The following is a 20,645-nucleotide window of genomic DNA, read 5'->3' on the forward strand; positions in this document are numbered from 1 at the left end:
TAGTATAGATAAGTACAAATCCCTTTTGAAAAATATATGTTAGACTTTAGATTTGACGCGTACATGTTGATAGTGTAAAATAATTATTTATTAAAGTTCGTTTAGTCTAGAGATAAATTATGTTTGAGATCAATAATACAGAGATTGTAGTGTAAGGATTAATAATATAAGAATTAGATAATGCAATGATTATTTCTCGTTGACTGTTTAATTGGATAGTAAATTACATATAGTATACAGTATATGTTTTGAAATATTTTTTCACTTCTTAAACAAAATATATTTCTACTACCTATATTTTTGTTTCATATTTTATTATGCATAAAATAATATATAGATTATCGTGTAGCTTATGCATATATTATCTACTAGGAAAACAAAAAGGAGTAATCAGACATTGTATTAACTTGTGCCGATTTTTATGTGAAAATTAGAGTTCCTCAAATTCCAACCAAACATTGCATGAAGTAATGTCGATTTTTATGTGGAGATTATATCTCCTAATACCCAACCAAATGATTCCTTAATGTATATTTTAACCTTTTGTACTAGTTAATCTACCTTATATTTTAGGCTATTAATTTGTAAAAATAGCACGGGCTAGCCAATTTTCGGACTGGTCATTCAAAAATAGCCAGCGTTTGCAAAGTCATTGAAAATAGCCACTATTTTGCCGCAACACGGAAAGTTCCAGCTCAATATACTGGAGATCGGTGCACCTGTGTATGAACTTCCAGCATATTATGCTGTAACTCCAAAACGCGGAAAGTTCCAGTATAATATACTGGAGATTGGAGCACCAGTGATCCAATCTCCAGTATATTAAACATAAGTATACTGGAGTATTTTTTCGGATTTTTGAACAGTGTTTTCGTTCAGATTTATCTTTACATGAAAAATGGCTAAATTTCGATTACTTTTGAAACTGTGGCTATTTTTGAATGACCACTCGTAAATTTGGCTATTTTTGAAGTTCTCCCTATTAATTTTAATATTTATGGATAATTATCTATAGTTATTTTTTAATTGACTCAATAATTTAAGAGCTTTAACGTATAAAAAAAATTTAAATCGATAAAAGTATAAGGTCAAAAGTTGACAATTTCAATGATTATTGAAAAAAATAAAACTTAGCAGTATAAGCAACTACTCATTCCACGCGGATTACAGAGGTTGAACTTTTTTTCTCGTACGTCACTGTGTACTGTGTCCATATTACAGATATACACAAATTTTCACCTTCTTTCAGAAATTCAGATCCCTCAATTTTCTTGATTTCATCAAACCCCTTTTTGATTTTTTCTGTAGTTGTTGTTGTAATAGCCATGGCCAATAAGGAAGAATCAAACCCTCTTTTAACCCCTGAGGTGAAAGATGAGTTGAAAAAACCCAATAAACCCGTTATTTCTTCTGCCGCCGGCGCAATCTCGGCTGCTTTTCCGATGGGCTGGACTGCTGATGGGCTTCCTATGGGCCATGGCGTCGTGGGTGAGCCCAATAGGGGACAGTGGGATTCTGGGCTCTGCGCTTGTTTTGGCAGGAATGATGAATTCTGCAGCAGTGATATTGAAGTTTGTGAGTTTTCTTTTCTGATTGTTTTTTTTTTGGGGTTTAATCTTAGCGACTGAAATTAGTTTAGTTACTTAGTATTAAGGCACAGTTGATTGATTGATTGATTGGATTCTTTTTCCTTATATGTGCTATGTTGGATTAAATGTGTCTCTTTTGGATCAGAATTCGTGGATGATCACTGTATAGTCAATCACTCAAAGTATAATTTCAGGAATGATCACTCAAATTTTACTTTTTTTGAGAAAAGTTCACTAAACTATTTTTTGTAACCTAAAAGTCATTCAAGTTAGTCTAAGTATCTTTTAGTAGTCCCATATTGTTTTTTGGATGGACACTTGACTCTTAATATGGTCTTGGACAATCTTTAACTCATGAGTTATCCTTTGGAGTTGAATTAAGCCCAAAGTTTATTTTTTACATGATATTAGAGACACGCTCCAGTTGGCTGGCGAGCGAGCGTATGTTAATAGTCCCACAGCGTTTGTGGGATGGGTAATTGGACTCTTGATATGGTTTTGAACAATCCTTACCTCATGAGCTAGCTTTTGGGGCTGAATTAGGTCCAAAGTTTATTCTAAATAAATTTTTTTAATAAAAAAGTCATTCAACTTTGCCCTAATATCATAGAAATATCTCTTTTGTTCTCTTAGTAACCTTCCGTGATATTCAAGCAAAGTTGAATGACTTTCTTTACAAAAACTTGTTTAGTAGCTTTCACGATACTTGGTAAAGTTGATGGCTTTTTCGTTACAGAAAAAAAGTTTAATGACATTGGTGTAAAAAAGTGAAAGTTGGGTGACCATCCATGAAATAACCCATCAATCAAACCACACCTCAGTTCCAATTTAGTTGGGTCGACTATATGAATTGCTGTACTCATTCCGCTCTTTTCATGACCTTTTTTTCCAAATACCTTGTTAGTCAATGAATATCTTAATTCTAGTTGCAATACATATATTCTAAGAGTTGATGAAACTGTGTGAGATGGATGTTAGGGTATGTTGGTCTCTTGGTGATGAAGTATCGGTTTAGAAATTTTAATTCAGATGTTGAATTGCAATCTTAAGTTAGGTCCAGCATTTGCTAAAATCACTTATTGGCCCCCTTGACTGTGTTGAATTGCAATCTTAAGTAAAGTTCAGCCTTTGCTAAAATCATTTACTGCCCCCCTTGACTGTGTTTATTGGATGATCTCGCCCAGTATATGTGTGCTATGAGCTAATAAGCTCCTAAATTTCATGAGAAAAAGAACTAGCAAGCAAATTTATGGACAACAACAACAACAACATACCCGGTATAATCCCACAAGTGGGGTCTGAGGAGGGTAGAGTGTACGCAAATGTACGGACATTGATGATAATTGTAGATGGGGAATTGTATTTTCCTTCAATGGCTAGGCTAGGACTTAGAAATTTGTTGCTCAAAATTCCTACTCCTAATTCGTTTTTGCTTCTTCTGATGTATTTTTCTGTCAACTTCTTCTGATGTAGTGAGATAATTGCTATACTAAGGTGGAATTAGCTGGAACACTTTATTCTTTAAATTGTATTTTCCCAAGTCTTTGTCGTTGTTCAAGAATTTCCACTGGACATGTAATGTCCATTTGCGAAAAATGCAACTGCTGCATCATGTTCGAAGTTATAGTAATATTCTAGTCATATGCATCTTGCACAGACATCGATCTCCACATTTTGAACGATGTTTATCGATCGATGTTTATCGATTATTGATGTCAAAAGAAAAAAAAAGAAACTTTTTTCAAGGTATAATTTGTAATTTGTTTGCGTTCACTTGCAAATCTGCTAAGAGTCCTCCCTTTGCAAGACGCACGCATGCTCGTTCTTGTGTCTTGATGCTATATTTTGCAATATGGTTTTTTCTGTTGATGCTCCAGACATACTTTTCTTTCTGCAGGTTTACTAGGGATGGCCCCGTGTGTGCTTTACGGGAGCAATGCTGAGAGACTTGGTTCTGCTCCTGGGACTTTTGCCAATCACTGCTTGCTTTACACTGGCCTCTACATGCTTGGACAATCCTTTTTTGGCTCGAACTGTGTGGCACCCTGCTTTACATATCCCACCCGTACAGCTATACGCCGAAAGTTTAATCTGGAGGTAGGCTGTCTTTCTTAAATTTTTACCTTTCTGCAGGTGCTTTACTAATGCTCATTCTATGTCATGGTCTTTTGGGCACTAATGCATTTCTTCTTTTCCAATTACTGTGCTTCATATCACTGCTCTTCTTCTGTATATATTTTCCACATCAAAGCAAAACATCCATTTTAGGAAGTCTCATATGGAATTTGTTCACTGTACCCTTTGGTCCTATACGCGTGTATAGGTTTTTTGTGTAAATACTTTCAAACTGGTAGTTTAGGGCCGTTTGAAGTGTATTTTTAACATACTGTATACTGGAGTTTGTTATTTGTGGTTTAATTTAAAAGATAAAGTGGTACAGATATCCCTATAAAAAATATTAAAAAAGATAAAGTGATTCAGACATAGTTCATTCATGTCAAGTAACTGGCGACATGTAATATTTCATTTGGATGTATGTGTCTTTTGGTTAAGCTTGGGGCACGGATACTTGATCTTGAACTTTCTTCGCATAAAGATAGAGATTCGAAGAGATTATAACTGCGCCTCAGTCCCAAACAAGTTGGGGTAGAGTTGAAGAGATTCATACCCCCAAATTTTTTTTTAAGAAGGTGGAGGTTTGAAAAAAATGTTTTGCTTATGTACTTACGGAAAAGGAGATAAGAGAAAAAGTAATTATACGTTCTTATGTTCTCTTTTTTCTTATCTATTGATTACTTACTCATTTATATGGTGGGATGTGAAAATGATAGTAGATCAAAATGCCATATATTGATAGTCATCTTCATCAAACAACTAGGTGTACAGATAGTGTCTTCAAAACCATCCGAAGTTCATCTCTTTAAGTTTTGGATTAAAGCTTGTAAACTTTACAGTGTACTTCTTAATTGTGATTAATTCGGCTTTATTTCTGCCTAAGATATGCAAACTGGCTATCAGCTGTATTTCTTACTAATATCGTCTAGCTTTTGTTTCTTCTTGCTGTTTCTGCATCATTTCATTTTTATCGGATGAGGGATTTTTTTGCTATTTTTTCAGTTTCCTCCTAATGGTTGTATTAACAGTTCTAGAAGTTTTATCCATGTTATATAATTTATTTCTTCTACAGGGGAGCTGCGAGGCACTCAACAGATCTTGCGGCTGCTGTGGGAGCTTTGTTGAGGATGAGGTGCAGCGCGAGCAGTGTGAGTCAGCTTGTGACTTTGCAACTCATTTCTTATGCCACCCATGTGCTCTTTGCCAAGAAGGTCGTGAGCTTCGTCGTAGACTCCCTCATCCTGGGTTTAATGCCCAACAAGTGGTCGTTATGATCCCCCCGGGTGACCAGACCATGGGCCGCTAAGCACAAGTATCATGCTTTAGAGTCTATCCATTTCCAACTTGGTTTGATTTGTATCCAGTTTCTCAAAGCTTTCTGCACTTATATTTCTTTACTTATTAATAGTTTCGCCTGTTATGTAAAACTTAAAAGACTTGTTTGTATTTGATGTGTTTATAATGTATACGGGTAAAAAATATGGATTCTGATGTAACATTTTTGTTGCACTGTATTGGTTAAGAGATGTGAAACATAGTTATCTTAAAACTTTCCATTCGTATGTTTCCAAGAATAAATGACATGCGAAAAAGAAAACATGGGATCCATCCCAAATTGGTTGAGTTTACATTTTCCCCATAGTATTCTGCAAATATTTGCACCCTATGGACCCGTTTGGTCATAGATTTTGGCAGCTTGTTTTGATTTTTTTTAAAAATAATGTTAGTTCATGGAATATGATCAATTATTGCAAAAACAAAATTGAAAAAAAAGTTTCAAGTTCCCAAAACCTGGTTTAGGGCAGTATTTGGGTGAAAATATCCTTCAACTCATGAAATTTTAACTTCTTTTTTTTCAAATAAAATGTATGTCCAAACGCAGTTTCAACTTTCAAATATTATTTTTCTAACACAACTTTCAAATATTATTTTTCTAACACAACTTTAAAAACTCGACGATGGTATATTTTCAAAAGCTCAACCAAATTTGTGTCCAAATGTTAGCTATATTTCCACAGGACGATGGTACTAAAAAATGGACAACTGATTTAAAAGAATTAAACGTTGTAATCCGTAGAATATCACTAAATTCAAAGATAGAGTCGTTTAATTTTCTCTTTACAAATATAGATGATTTGGACTCGAGAGTTTGATATTTGTTTCAGCTGTCATGAAAAATCCACGGATAATATCTTGATTTAATCATATCGAATAAATGATTTATTAAATTATTTTCGTGTCGCTTGGCGTGCATCATTATCTAATTGTTCAGCTTGTGGAAAATTCAGAATTTAAGTCGTAGGTGCTCAATTGCCTTTAATCTAAAATTAATTTTTAAGATTGGATGGTCAATCAATATCTTTGTATGTGTAGTTGCGCGTCTTTCTTCCCTGTTGAGGGTGGTAGGCTAGTTTGTAGTGCCTTGCTTTAGATTTTTAGTGGTACGTGTTGTTTTTGTATTGTTTTATGCTCCGATTGCCTAGTACCTTTTCATTATTCTGATTATTGATATTGTTTTTTATATTTATTTTTCTGATTCTCAGGTTTCTTGACATATGTGGTTGTTATTGTTGCCTCCTTTTCATCTTCTTGTGCCGAGGGTCTTTCGGAAATAGCCTCTCTACCCTCCGGGGCAGGGGTAAGGTCTGCGTACATACTATCCTCCCCAGACCCAACACGTGGGATTATACTGGGAGGTTGTTGTTGTAATATAAAAATAATGTTTGGGAAAAAAAAATTAAGGATGTTTAAGCACCCAATGGACGTTGAATTTGAGTAAGCACAACTTTCTACATGGGATGAACTTGGGTATTATGATGGCATGACTAACGTATGGACGTTGAGAAATCTGATTGAATTGTATCTTAAATCCATGTATTTTATACTTGGACCAATATGTGTAGTCTAAATTTTGTAGGGTCTTTAACTCGATATATTTTCGACTGCCGACACAGGACAGTGGACGACTTTATACGTTTCATCGTTCCATTAAAAAAGATTATTTTATTTGGTGGCGTACTTCTCTCCAAATTTATTGTTCCCAACTTCCAAATACAGTAATTGCTTTTTGTTGGCTATTAGAGCTGAAAACAAGAGTTCAACTATGGCTTAATATAGAGATGATTGCTACAGTTTCACCTCCTTGATCACCTATGCTTTTATATGAAGGGCCATTTTGGTTACTACAAAAGGGTGAAGTGCAATTTGTAGATATATAGGAGGCATCATTTTGGTCAAAGCTTCACTTTTTCAGGTTAAATAAGAAACCAGCATATAATAAAAGTAGAGAGCTAGGAGCTTTTCAGAGATCAAGTTAACCATAGCAGAAACTAATGTAATCAAATAAGACCTACCCAAAGCATGAATCTTGCCAAGTGCCAAGCATCATTAAGGTACAATGTACATAAAAGAGGGGCAACTAATTTGACAACAGAAATAGAAATGGAAATTAAAACACTAAAGGGAAACAACATTTGCCCATTCACGTGGTAAATCAAGATAATCCCCACATCCCTAGATCAATTTCCAGAGGGTTTGGAACCTTATCCCAAACAAATGTTGAAGCATACACCATTTACAATTCATTTCCAACTAGACCTTTGGCACAAAAGTAGTTCATCACCCCACTACAACATAGGCCAAATCGAAACAGCGAAAATATTGACCTGTTTACACCTTTGATGATAATACTTGTGCAAGCAGGAACTGCCTCTTCTTCTACCATCTAAACACCAGGGACGTAAAATGTTCAACAATGACTAATAACAAGAGCTTTTTTACTTTCCAGTAATCATCTACTCTAACTAAAATCATTAACTTTTTCAAAAAGTAACGGTCCGGTTAAGATCATAGCAATATTTATCCACTGCCATAATATTCCTTCAAGGGCTAAATTCAACAACTTTGACAATTATGCAACCCAAGAAAGAAGTAGTAAAGCATAAACCGACCTAGAAGTTCTGATATCACCAAACAGGAAAAACGAAAAGCAAGACTAGTTACTGGAAGAAGATAGATAATTCAGTAACTCGCAAGAAAACAACTTCTCAGTCAGCTAACAGAAAAATAGCAGCATATACTAAAGTTTAAGTTCTAACTATGATGATGGCAAATTGGTAACATTAACAACCATCTATTTGACACTGCCGCTGGATATGAACTAACATAGTCTTCTCAGATGAACAAGGGGAATAACCCCGACGTGTCTAGGATATCTATTCCCCAGGTGCCGAAACGCCTTGCTTCAGTCTTTCCCTCTTCATCTTCTTCTTGGAGACTGGCTTCTTTTTCTTTGGAGGAAGGGTTTTCTGTGCATACATGTAAAGCACATAGTTCCCAATAAGGAATGCCAACACGAGTCCGCCAACAACAGTTAAGACAATTAATCCTGGGTTGAGTCCTTTCACTTCAACATCCTTGGCCATATTCTTCTGCTTCAACAGAGAACAAGAGTAAATTTGTGTCTAAACCCACGTCTGTGATTAGGAAAAGACAGAGTTCATAAAGATACAGAAAACAATTAAAAGGCCACAAAGTATTCTTCTACCATCCATGGGTAACATATTGACTAGATCCAACTTCAAAAGAAAACTTCACATCTTTATACGGAGACACGAATTTGAATTGCATATATTTCAGATAAATGAGCCCAACATGTTGTATATTGATTCTTTGAGAAACAACATTAAAGCAGATAAAACATGATCACGAAATTGTCAAAAGAAAAAAGATTGGGACACCAGCATATCAATACATAAGCCAATCGTGGAGGTCTTCGAAGAGTAAAAATTTACAAGACCACATCTGCTTCATCTTGGAATAGAAGGTAACAGAAATAGTTTAATGAGAGTAACTCAGAAACTAGCTATATAAGAACTCATTAATTATTTAACAAATTCTGGGGTTTAGTAGTTAGACATGTTTTGCAGCTGAATCAATTGCCAACTGGGCTTTACAGCTGTTTTGGTGGCTAAACATAAACAGAAGCTGTGAGAAAAACAAGGAAGAACCTCACTGACCACGTTACTCCATTAAAATCATCTCTTCCCAAATCATCTCAGACACTTTTGGTTTTTTTTTTTTTTTGATTAGCACCGGGTGTCCGAGTCTCTAAGAGACCCGACTAATCCCGGGGGTGCACAGGCCCTCGGCAAGGAGTTTCCCGCAAGTGCACCACGGTTAGTTCAGGTTTTACCCAGTCCGATGGCCCTCAGAAATTGTTTGCACCCAGTGGGTTTCGAACTTGAGACCTTGAAAGGGAGCAAACCCCAAGGCTCAAGTCTATTGCCACCAGGCCAACAAAAACACATAGCAAATTCTCCTGCAATAAACCCCGGTCCAAAACAGAGAAGTGGCACTTCAACACAACCTCCTGCAGATCCAAATACATAAATCTACGGTTCTCTACATTCTATATTACCAACGCCAAAACTTCAACAATAATGTTTACATATTCTTATCACAAAAGAAATTTAACATAAACTCGAACGACACAACACTTTCATCTCCAAATAAACAGGGGAATAAATGATATCTAGCTAACATAAGTGAGATCACACCCGGAGAACAAAAATTCATACATATCAATGTATATCCAAATGAATAAATCTACAGTTCTCTAAATTCCTCACCAGTTCCGACATTAACAATTACTGTTTACATATTCGTATCACAAAATTTCAGCAAATAAAAAACACTCGAAGCATAACACCTCCGTTTAGAAAAAAATAATGAAATTAATGATATCTAACTAACAAAAGTGACGGATCACACCTCAAAATTAACAAATTCATACGTATAAAATCAGATCTGGTGAGAAATAAAACAAAAATGAAAGAAATTAGGAAAAAAAAGTGAGATATGTAGAAAATGTACCACGTTATCAAAAGACGGAGGAGGATCAAAATCAGCTTCGGAATCCATGCCTTGAAACGCCGATCGTCGGAGAAAAGGCGATATCGTCGGAGATGGAGGACAAATTGGATTTACTGGATTGAGTTAAATACCACCTGATAGTAACAGCTAAGTGAGGATCAAAATCAGCTTCGTTATTTACTAACGAATCCTCTCTTTTCTGATTTTTTCTTTTGTTGGCCCCAAGGGTTCTCTTTTGTTCGTTTTTACAAAATTTAGCAACATGTTCATATCAAATCACATGAATAATTATATGTGTGGCAGTCCAGTATACAAGGTATTGGTAGTTCATGTAGGGTCCAAAAAATGACCGCATTTCCTAGAGTGTGATATAGACAGTTTAATCTAATGCAAGCATTAGTCGCAGACGCGGATTTATTGGGGGAGATTATGGGGTACGCGAGCTCATGGTCTCTCCGCAAAATTAAATATTTTATGTATATATTTTTTAAAATTAGTATAATATTAGCTGTTGATACTTATGCTACAAAAAGGTTGAATGGTGCACTTGGTTAAAGATTAGATTATTTATCAAGATGAATAAGGATGAATTCCCACTTAATATATTTTTCTCCTTTGTTTAAGTACTGCACCCATGTACTAGAAATCCTAGATCCGCATCTGATTAGTGGCTGCTTCCACGATTCGAAGTCAGGTCACACGGAGACAACTTTACGGTTGCTACAAAGCTCCCCTTCCAAATAATTATTTGTGTCTTTTATATTACTTTGTATTTTCATCACAATTTTGCAAAGGATGATAAATTATTATGATTTAATTTTCACCTCAATTTATATTTTATTATGATAAATGAATGCGATTTTTTATAATATCATGTGATTACATTCTCTCCACTTTTACACTTGTGGAAATCTTTTAATTTTCTTTGTGGATTTGTTTTGTTTCATCTCATCCCCCCAAAATTTGGAGGGTTTGGAGTGTTGTTTTTAAGAATTTTCCCATTCAATTACCCAACAAAATAAAACGTAGACCACATTTTCCTTTTCTGTTACATTATGTGTTTGTATTGTTTGGGAAATCTATGCTTTTAATTCTTGAAATATTGATAAATTTTGTTCCCTATGGTATATGATAAATTAAGTTTATTTTCAAATTAATTAAAATGTGCATTTTTATTCTGATGCTTTGCAAATCATTAAAAATATAACTAAATATTAACTATATATATAAAACTTATTTTTATATAACATATTTCATGCATAAAGTACCAAAATCACACATTTTAATTATTGAACATTAAATATAATTAGTCAAATATCACAAAAACTAAGATCAAAATTTTCGACAATAACTAAGGAATCAACATACCTTTTTGTTTTGTCTTACTTTACCGTGAGCATTAGGAGTATTAGTTTTGAAAAAAAAAAAAACGTTCCGTTCGACCACCTATAAAATAAACCCCCTTCGATATCACCCAAAAAAAAAAAGAAAAAAGAAACAACTTGATGCTAATTCTTTGTCTTTTTTTCATTTTAAGAAGAAGAAAATAAGCTCTAATGCAGGAAATTCCTCCCAAACTCAATTTCCGCAAAGTTAAAAATAATTGTTTTTTGGTAATTAAAGAATTTTACTATACCAAGTATTAATATGTACAAGTTCAAAACTAGAAAAAACTGGAGAACCACTGAGCTATTGCCTGCAAGTTGGACATGAAGCCCCAACTGCAGTGATCATCTTATCTTCCTCACTATATCTATATCTCTTTACGCCTATGGATAACTATTAAGCTCTCTCAATCTACATTTTATCTTAGTTTTCCTGTTGCCTCTCTGAAAGATGTCCTGAACTAATGATCTAAGTATCCCCTCTACATGCTGAGACGTAGCCTTGAATATTCTGGAGTTCTTGTCTGTCCATATGTAGTAGATGCAACCTGCTAATGTCATTCTATATACTTCTGTCTTCGGTGTTTTTCCCTTCATTTCCTTTGTTGCCCATTCCACTTCTTCATTCCTTGTCATTACGGATCTTTGAATCCCCTGTCATTTCAATAATCTTTCCCAAACCTCTCTAGTCACCTTGCATTCAAAAAATAGATGTTGCATGGTTTCATTTTCTTCCTTATAGAGCTCACATGTTTGATCAATCATCAATCCCCAACCTGCTACCCTGTCTTTGGTATGTAGCCTTGATTGTAGTGCTAGGTTTAGTATAAAACCCCACCTAGGTACATCATAGTTGTTACAAGTTAGTTTCCTTCCTGGCATTTTAGGATAGTCTTCTCTCAACTGATTGTACATCACTTTTATGGAGTATGAATTCATTTTCAGCAGATCAGTGATGCACAACCCTGCCTTTGACAGATATGTTTTAGCTTTTAGTATCTTGTTTAGAACCCAGGAGGCTTGGTTGACTTGAACTTCCCAAATATTTCTTCCTTTCCCATAGTATATGTGGACCCACCTTACCCACATCTTATCTTTCTTTGTGCATAGGTTCCACAGTAGTTTAATCACAGCAACCTTGTTCCAGGTCTCCTGATGCAATACATTAAATCCACCTGCTGTCTTTGGCCAGCATACTTTTTCCCTTGTTAGTAGTGCTCTTCTTCATATATCAGATGTGCCTGTCCATAGAAAACTTCTGCATGTTGCTTCTATCACCTTAACAATTTTCTTTGGTAGCACAAAGATTTGTGACCAGAAGACTTGGATTGAGAAGAGTACATTCTTTATCAACTGAAGTCGTCCAGCATATGATAGGAATTTTATAGTCCATGAAGTAATCCTCCCTATCATTTTCTCTAGCATTGGTTTGCATTGTACTATTGAAATTCGTTTAGAGCTCAACGGAACTCCAAGATATCTGATTGGCAATTCCCCTTTGGCAAATCCAGATGCTGCTAGTATCTCCTCTTGCATTTCTCTACTGACACCTCCAAAGTAAATGAAACTTTTATCTTTATTTGCTATCAGACCAGAACACCTTGAGAATTCATTGAAACAATCCATGAGCAGTCGTATTGATCCCATATCTCCTCTACTGAAAAGGAACAAATCATCAGCAAAACTCAATTGTATAATCTGCATCTTTGCACATTTTAGGTGGAAATTAAAATCTGGATTTCTCTGTAGAGTTTTAAGTTTCCTGGTTAGGTACTCCATGACATTCACAAACAAGAAGGGGGACATTGGGTCCCCCTGTCTTAGACCCTTCTTGGCTGGAAATGGTGTACAAGGTTTCCCATTTATAATGATCGAGTACGACACAGTTTTAACACATGTCATTATCCACTTTATGAACAGTCTTGGGAAGTTCAGAGCACTGAGTACTTGTTACAGGAAAGGCCATTCTAATGAGTCGTATGCCTTCTGCATGTCTACTTTCACCATACACGCAGGGGAAACTCCTTTCTTGCTATATCCTTTAACTAGCTCATGGCTAATTATAATGTTGTCAGAGATCACTCTACCTGGGACAAAGGCTGCTTGATTCTGATCAACCATGTAATTCATAACTCCTTGTAGCCTCTTGGTTAAGATCTTTGATATCAGTTTATACACTATAGTGCAACAAGAAATGGGTCTGAATTGTTTGACAGTAGAAGAGTTCTTGACCTTTGGTATTAGAGTGACTATGGTGCAATTAATAGGTAGATACATTCTCCTGGTATCAAAGAATTGTATCACTGCTGTTATCTCCGTTCTTATGATGTTCCAGGCTTTCTTGAAAAATACAGCATTAAATCCGTCACATCCTGGAGCCTTGTTGTCATCTATATCTTTGAGTGCATTCCTTACCTCCAATTCGGATACTGGTTCAATCAGCTTTAGTTGCATTTCCCTGGTCAAGCACTGGCCATCTTTCATGACTTGTGGACTGATTACAGGTAGTGCAATAGCAGCTTCTCCTAGAAGTTGTTTGTAGTACCAAGAATTTGCTCCTATATATCATTTTCCCCTTCTATCAGATTACCTCGATCACCCACCAGAGTTCTGATCTTATTTTGTGCCATTCTGCTTTTCATGGTTGAAACAAAGTAGGATGTATTGTCGTCCCCTAGTTGCAGCCACTAATTCTTGGATTTTTTCTTTATAACGCTTTCTTCAATTAGTACCCATTTCTCCAGCTTCTCTCTGATCATTTTCTCTACCTGTTTGAGTTCATTGGAGTTTCTTTGAATCCTTAGATCCTCTTGCACTTCCATTAATTGTTGTCTGCAACTCTTTATCTTGTCCCCGATTCCTGAATATTGCGTTGTGTTGATTTTTTTGATCTCCTGCTTGAACTTTTTCAGTTTGCCCCATATATTCTCCATGTGATCTCCCTTGTTGATACTTTTCCATCCTTTCTCCACACTTTGTTGAAATTTTGCATGTTCCGCAATGAAGTTAAAAAACCTGAATGGTCTATATCTTTTGCTTTGTTGCTCTGTTAGGACGATTGCCAATGGAGCATGGTCTGAGAAATACGGAGCCATGATTACTATATGCAGTAGTGGGTAAGCAAGCATCCATTCTGCATTCCCCACCCCTCTATCTATCCTACTACTTACTGTATTGTTTGACCATGTGAATTGTGCCCCAACACTTCTTAGTTCAGCCATATTGCAGTCTTGGATAAACTCTTTAAAGTCAACAGTGTCATTCTCATATATTGGAGTCCCATTGATTCTATCTTGTTCTGTCAACACAGCATTAAAATCTCCCATTGCAACCCATGGCCCATGTTGCACATTATGTAGTTGTCTTAATTCATGCCATAGACTTTTCCTATCACCTACTGTATGTAAACCATATATAGCTGTAAAGATAAATTTCATGTTTGTGTCCCATACATACCTGTCCATGTATTAGCTGTGTATGTGTATAGTCTATTGTAACCTTAACTTTGTTTGTATCCCATAGAATCCAAATCCTATTGTGCTTGTGCCATAATTGTGGCACAAACCCACTAGGGGGCTATTTATTTATAATTCTCTTAGCATTCTCCTCTACTACTCTGTGCTCCACTATTGAGATAATACCTACATTATTTATTTTTAGAAAATCCTTTAACTCCTTCTGCTAATACAGCTTATTCAACCCTCTAACATTCCATGTGATTAATTTTATCGTACACTGGAAGGTTGTTGATGTATCTCCCCTCTGTTCACACTACACTGTCCTACTTCTATTGCTACACTTGGTTGTGCAATCTGCTGCTGATCACTTGCTTCTAGTGGATCAAAACCATTTCTGGTTTGCATGTTTTCATTCATATTCATCATTGCTTGACTCTTTCCTGCTGATTTGCCCCTTACTTCTATCCATCCTTCATTCATATTGCTGTCCCCTACCTTCATACTTGCATGCTTTTCTGGTTCTTCATTTGGTTTCTTTGTTGCTTCCATTATTCCTTTCTTTTTCTCATTTTGTACTACCCCTTTTCCTTGCCATTCCTGCCTGAATTTGGGGGCATTCCTCCTCACTTTTTTGGGCTTCTCATTTGCTTGTTCATACTTCTCCTTCTCCTGGCATTTGTGCCCCAGTTGTAGACATGTGCTGCAGTATATTGGTCTCCAATCATAGGTCACTTCCTGTTCAAAACTTCTTCCATTTGGATCCCTTACTACTACCTTATCCGGTAGTTCTTTTGTGATGTCTATCTCTATGATCACTCTTGCATAGGAAATCCTATCAATTCTAGTAGTGCAATCATCTACATAGATAGGCACACCAAGAATGCTCGCAATTCTGCTAAGGACTTGACACCCAACGATTCATTGGTAGATTAGGGATTCTTATCCATACTGGTAGTGTGCTCAGCATTTCTTACTTGAAATTGAAATCCGCTGTCCATTCCCTCACAATTATCGGCTTGTTGTTAATGGTATTTGGGGCTGATGACATAGCTCTACTCCGGTCCTCCATACTGTGGAAATGAATGAGAAAGTAGCCCTTATTGTGATAATATACCGTTGTTTTCTCTACTATCTTCCATTGACTTGCTATGAATCTTTCCACTGCCCCAATTGTGGTGGATTCACCCACAACATAGAATATGACTGCCCTCCTCCTTTTTTTCGTCTCTGCATCAACCTCCTCCTTTTCCAGTTCCACAATTTTGATTCCGTCTTGAATTGTAGGTGCGATGTAGCTGAAGTTCATTCCTCTGGATGCATATTTGTTGCCTTCAAATAAATTCACCCATGGTTGTTTATCCCTTTCCTCATGTCCCAGTTCTAATCGTCGTTGCGCACCTTGGGTCCCCCCTTCTAGGGTTTCCCTTTATTCATCGTCCTTGGCTTTCGTTGCTCTTGTTTCAAGTTCTGTCCCCCTTTGCGTTACCTCCACCCCAAATTCTGGAGTTTCGGCTATGGAATTTCGACTCGGCAGTGCTGTCCATGGAGTTACCTGCTGAATTACTTGGTCCTTTGGTGTGTCGCTGGTCAAATTGAGTGGCGGAGCTACTTGAGGAGGTGGTGTAGGCTTTTGGGCAGCCACCAATTTTGCTGGAGATGTATTGATTTGGGAACTCATTTCTCCCCTACACCCCTCCTTGTGCCCTACCTCATCTTGCTCAACAAATCGTCGATTCACTTTATCTTCACATTCGATAGTTCGATCTTGTTCGCAGCCTTCCTCGCCCGGGCCCTAGCCATTCCGGCAAGGGCGTACGTTATTATTCACTACTATCGTGCGCCTGGAGAGAGTAGGGGGAGAGCTCCCTTCATTTATTTATTCAATGGCCTAAAAATATTAACGATTAATAAGGTTGATGACCCTGAAACAAATTTGATACTAAGTTTGACAACAAAATCATGGAAAAGTATTTGAACCATATTTCTAAATATGCAGGTAATTAAGAGGTCATGTCGGTTGATCATTTAATTCCCATTGCGTAAATACAATTAATTGTTTGTACTGTCTAATTACAAACTTTCAAATTCAAAATCGAAATTCGATTATTATTTGTTCATGCAATTTGAAAACATGAAATTCCAAAATATTGTTCATTAGCTCGTTTCTAACGGGCTCACAAAATTTTAGGCGATTCGAAGTCCGTCGCCCGAATTCATGAAAATTGCGTGGACATTAGCACACGAAAAATCAAAAATCGTCCTAAATTCTGATTTTAGGGTCCTAAAATGCCAAAAACGAGAACGGTCATGGCAAAGCAATGAGTATTGTTCATTAGGTTGTTTCTGATGAGCCCAATAATTTTTAGCCGATCCGAAATCCGTCGCCCGAATTCATGATGATGGCGTGGACATTAGTACACGAAAATCGTAGAATCTTCCTGAATTCCTATTTTATGGCCCTAAAACAATATTAAACAAGGAATGATCATGGCGAATCGATAACTATTGTTCATTAGGTCATTTTTTATGGGTCCGCAAAATTTTAGGAGATTCAAAGCCACTCGCCTGAATTCATGCAGATGACACACAAAAATTTAGGAATCGTTCTGAATTCCTATTTTATGGTCCTCAACACCAAAAAATGAGGATCGATCATGGCGAAGGGATGAATATTGTTCATTATGTCATTTTTCGATAGGCCCGCAAAACTTTAGGAGATTCAGGGCCGGTCACCCAAATTTATGCAGCCGGCGCACACGAAAATCTAGGAATCGTCATGAGTTTCTGTTTTATTGCCCTAAAGCGCCAAGAAACGAGGAACGATCATGGTGAAGCGATGACTATTATACATTAGGCCATTTTTTAGGGCCCGTAAATTTTAGGGATTCGGGGCCCGTTGCCCGAATTCATGCAGATGGCGATGACTATAACACACGAAGATTTGGAAATCATCCTGAATTCCCATTTTATAATCCTAATACGCTAAAAAATGAGGAACGGTTATGGGAAAGCGATGACTATAGTTCATTAGGTTATATTTTATGTACCCGTAAAATTTTAGGAGATCCGGGCCGGTCGCCCGAATTCATGCAGATGGCGTGGATATAGCACACGAAAACTTGGGAATCATCTCGAATTCCTATTTTATGGCCCTAAAATACGAGAAAATGAGGAACGGTCATGATGAAGTGATGACTATTATTCATTGGGCGATTTATGATGAGCCCGCAAAATTTTAGGAGGTTCGAGGTCGTTCGCCTGAATACATGCGATGGCTATAGCACATGAAAATTTGAGAATCGTCTTGAGTTCATGTTTAATGGCCCTAAAACGCTAAAAAATGAGGAACAATCATGGCAAAGCGATGACTATTGTTCATTAGGTGATTTTTTAAGGGTCCATAAATTTTAGGAGATTCGAGACTGATCGCCTGAATGCATGCAGATGGCATGGATTGAGACACGAAAATTTGGGAATCGTCTTGAATTCCTGTTTTATGGCCCTAAAATTCCAAAAAATAAGGAACTATCATGGCGAAGTGATTACTATTATTCATTAGGCTATTTTTTACGGCCCCGCAAAATTTTAGAAGATTCGAAAATGGTCGCCCGAATTTATGCAGATGACATGAATTATTAGCACACGAAAATTTGATAATCGTCTTGAATTGCATTTTTATGGCCCAAAACACAAAAAAACAAGGAACAGACATGGTGAAGCGATAATAATTGTTCATTAGGCTGTTTTTATGGGCCCGCAAAATTTTCGGAGATTGGGGGTCGCTAGCCCGAATTCATCGATGGCGTGGACTATAGCACACAAAAATCTAGGAATCGCCCTGAATTCTAATTTGATGGCCCTAAAAGACAAAAAAGACTTGGTCAAGGCGAAGAGATGACTATTGTTCATTAGGATATTTTTTATAGGCTCACAAAAGTTTAGGAGACACGGGGATGGTCGTCCGAATTCATGCAGATGGTGGGGACTATAGCACACGAAAATCTGTGAATCGTCCCTAATTCCTGTTTTATGGCCCTAAAATGCCAAAAATAAGGAACGGTCATGGCAAAGCGCTGAATATTGTTCATCAGGCTGCTTTTTACGGGCCCACAAAATTTTAGGAGATTCGGGGCTGGTCGCCCGAATTCATGCAGATGGCGTAGATGTAATACACGAAAATCTGGGAATCGTCTTGAATTTCTAGTTTGTGGTCCTAAAATGTCAAAAAACGAGGAACGGTCATGGCGAAGCTATGGCTATTGTTCACTAGGTCATTTTTGATGGACTGCAATATTTTAGGAGATTCAAAGCTGGTCGCCCGAATTCATGCAGATGGCTTAGACTATAGCACACAAAAATCTAGGAATCGTGTTGAATTCCTATTTTATGGCCCTAAAATGCCAAAAAATGAGGAACGGTCACCATTGTTCATTAGGTTGTTTTTTATGGTCCAGTAAATTTTTAGGAGATTCGAGGTCGGTCTCCCAAATTCATGCAGGTGGCATGGACTATAGCACACGAAAATTTGGGAATCATCCTGAATTCCTGTTTTATGGTCCTAAAACGCAAAAATATGGAACGATCATGGAGAACTGATGACTATTGTTGATTAGGTCATTTATGGGCCCGCAAAATTTTAGGAGATTCGGGGACGGTTGCCCGAATTCATGCGGATGGTGTAGACCATAGCACGCGAAAATTTGGGAATTATCCAGAATTCCAATTTTATGACCCTAAAATGTCAAAAAATAAGGAATGGTTATAGCGACGCGATGCTATTGTTCATTAGGCCATTGATTATAGGCCCGTAAAGTTTTAGGAGATTTAGGGCAAGTCGCCCGAATTCATGCAGATGGAGTGGACTATGCATACGTAAATATGAGAATCGTCTTGAATTCTTGTTTCATGGCCCTAAACACCAAAAAATGAAGAACACTCATGGTGAAGCGATGATAGTTGTTCTTTAGGTCATTTTTTATGGCGCGCAAAACTCTTGGAGATTGAGGTCCAATCGCCCGATTTCATGCAGATAGCGTGGATTATAGCACATAAAAATGTGAGAATCGTCATGAATCCTATTTTATGGCCCTAAAACACCAAAAAATGAGGAACGATCATGGCGAAGCGATGACTATTGTTCATGAGGTCATTATTATAGGCCCAAAAATTTTTTAGGAGGTTAGGGCTCGGTCACCCGATTTCATCCAGATGGCGTGGACTATAGCACATGAAAATTTGAAAATCGTCCTTTATTCCTATTTTATGGCCCTAAAACGCTAAAAAACGAGGAACGGTCATGACGATGCAATTATTATTGTTCATTAGGTCATCTTTCATAGGTCCATAAAGTGTTAGGAGATTAGGGGTCGGTCGCCCGAATTGATGTGGTTGCGTGGGCTATAACACACAAAAATTTGGGAATCATCCTGAATTCCTGTTTTATGGCCCTAAAAGGCAAAAAATGAGGAACGACCATGGAAAAATAATGACTATTATTCATTAGGTTGTTTTTCATAAGCTCACAAAATTTGAGGAGATTCGAGGTCGGTCGCCCGAATTCATGCAGATGACGTGGACTAAAGCACATGAAAATCAGGGAATCGAACTGATTCACTATTTTATGGCTCTAAAACGCTAAAAAATGAGGAACGATCATGGCGAAGAAATGACTATTGTTAATTAGGTCATTCGTAAAATTTTAGGACATTCAAAGTCTAGATGGCGTGGACTATAGTACACGAATCATCATGAATTCCTATTTTATGGGCCTAAAATGCAAAAGAATGAGGAATGGTCATCACAAAATGATGACTATTGTTCATTAGGTCGTCTTTTATGGGCCCACAAATTTTTAGAAGATTCGGGGTCGGTCATCCAAATTCATGCAGCTGGCGTGGACTATAGCACATGAAAATATGGGAACCGTCTTGAATTCCACTTTTTTGCCCCTAAAACGCCAAAAAACGAGCAACATTCATGGCGAAGAAATGACTATTGTTCATTAGGTTATTTTTTACGGGCCCGTAAAATTTGTAGAGATTCAGGGACGGTTGCTCGAATTCATGGCGTGGACTATAGCATATAAAAATCTGGGAATCATTGTGAATTCCTGCTTTATTGTAACGACCCGACCGGTTGTTTTGAGCTTTTGCACTTCGCTCGCCAGTTCTCGGGCATGACTAGCCCCGTGTGATGTATTATGACTTATGTAAATCATCGATTTT

The 20,645-nt window shown here is 37.0% G+C and overlaps 3 protein-coding genes across 3 annotated transcripts; 1 reads left to right on the forward strand and 2 right to left on the reverse strand.

The window, feature by feature from the left end:
* Window positions 1-1,133: 1,133 nt before the first annotated feature.
* Window positions 1,134-5,260, forward strand: LOC109216935 (cell number regulator 8-like). The gene is made up of 3 exons (XM_019381157.1): window positions 1,134-1,575; window positions 3,487-3,686; window positions 4,777-5,260. Exons 1-3 carry the CDS (start codon window positions 1,326-1,328, stop codon window positions 5,008-5,010), a joined length of 684 nt encoding a protein of 227 aa, XP_019236702.1. The 5' UTR covers window positions 1,134-1,325; the 3' UTR covers window positions 5,011-5,260.
* Window positions 5,261-7,565: 2,305 nt separating this feature from the next.
* On the reverse strand, window positions 7,566-9,837 carry LOC109216936 (DNA-binding protein S1FA-like). Its single transcript, XM_019381158.1, has 2 exons — window positions 9,579-9,837; window positions 7,566-8,134 (listed from the first exon to the last, which is right to left on the reverse strand). Exons 1-2 carry the CDS (start codon window positions 9,624-9,626, stop codon window positions 7,919-7,921), a joined length of 264 nt encoding a protein of 87 aa, XP_019236703.1. The 5' UTR covers window positions 9,627-9,837; the 3' UTR covers window positions 7,566-7,918.
* A 3,813-nt stretch (window positions 9,838-13,650) lies between these two features.
* LOC109216932 lies at window positions 13,651-14,289 on the reverse strand. Its single transcript, XM_019381154.1, has one exon. It carries the CDS (start codon window positions 14,287-14,289, stop codon window positions 13,651-13,653), a length of 639 nt encoding a protein of 212 aa, XP_019236699.1.
* Between the last annotated feature and the right edge of the window lie 6,356 nt (window positions 14,290-20,645).

This window comes from Nicotiana attenuata, unplaced genomic scaffold (genome assembly GCF_001879085.1).
Source record: "Nicotiana attenuata strain UT unplaced genomic scaffold, NIATTr2, whole genome shotgun sequence".
NCBI classification, from domain to species: Eukaryota; Viridiplantae; Streptophyta; class Magnoliopsida; order Solanales; family Solanaceae; genus Nicotiana; species Nicotiana attenuata.

Excerpts from the sequence above, each read along its gene's own strand:
- LOC109216932 (XM_019381154.1), bottom strand. The coding sequence starts at position 14,289 with ATGGGAGATTTTAATGCTGTGTTGACAGAACAAGATAGAATCAATGGG.
- LOC109216935 (XM_019381157.1), top strand. The coding sequence starts at position 1,326 with ATGGCCAATAAGGAAGAATCAAACCCTCTTTTAACCCCTGAGGTGAAA. Across the intron at positions 1,576-3,486 it reads CAGCAGTGATATTGAAGTTT|GTTTACTAGGGATGGCCCCG; the intron begins GTGAGTTTTCTT and ends TTCTTTCTGCAG. Across the intron at positions 3,687-4,776 it reads GCCGAAAGTTTAATCTGGAG|GGGAGCTGCGAGGCACTCAA; the intron begins GTAGGCTGTCTT and ends TTTCTTCTACAG.
- LOC109216936 (XM_019381158.1), bottom strand. The coding sequence starts at position 9,626 with ATGGATTCCGAAGCTGATTTTGATCCTCCTCCGTCTTTTGATAACGTG. Across the intron at positions 8,135-9,578 it reads CTCCGTCTTTTGATAACGTG|AAGAATATGGCCAAGGATGT; the intron begins GTACATTTTCTA and ends CTGTTGAAGCAG.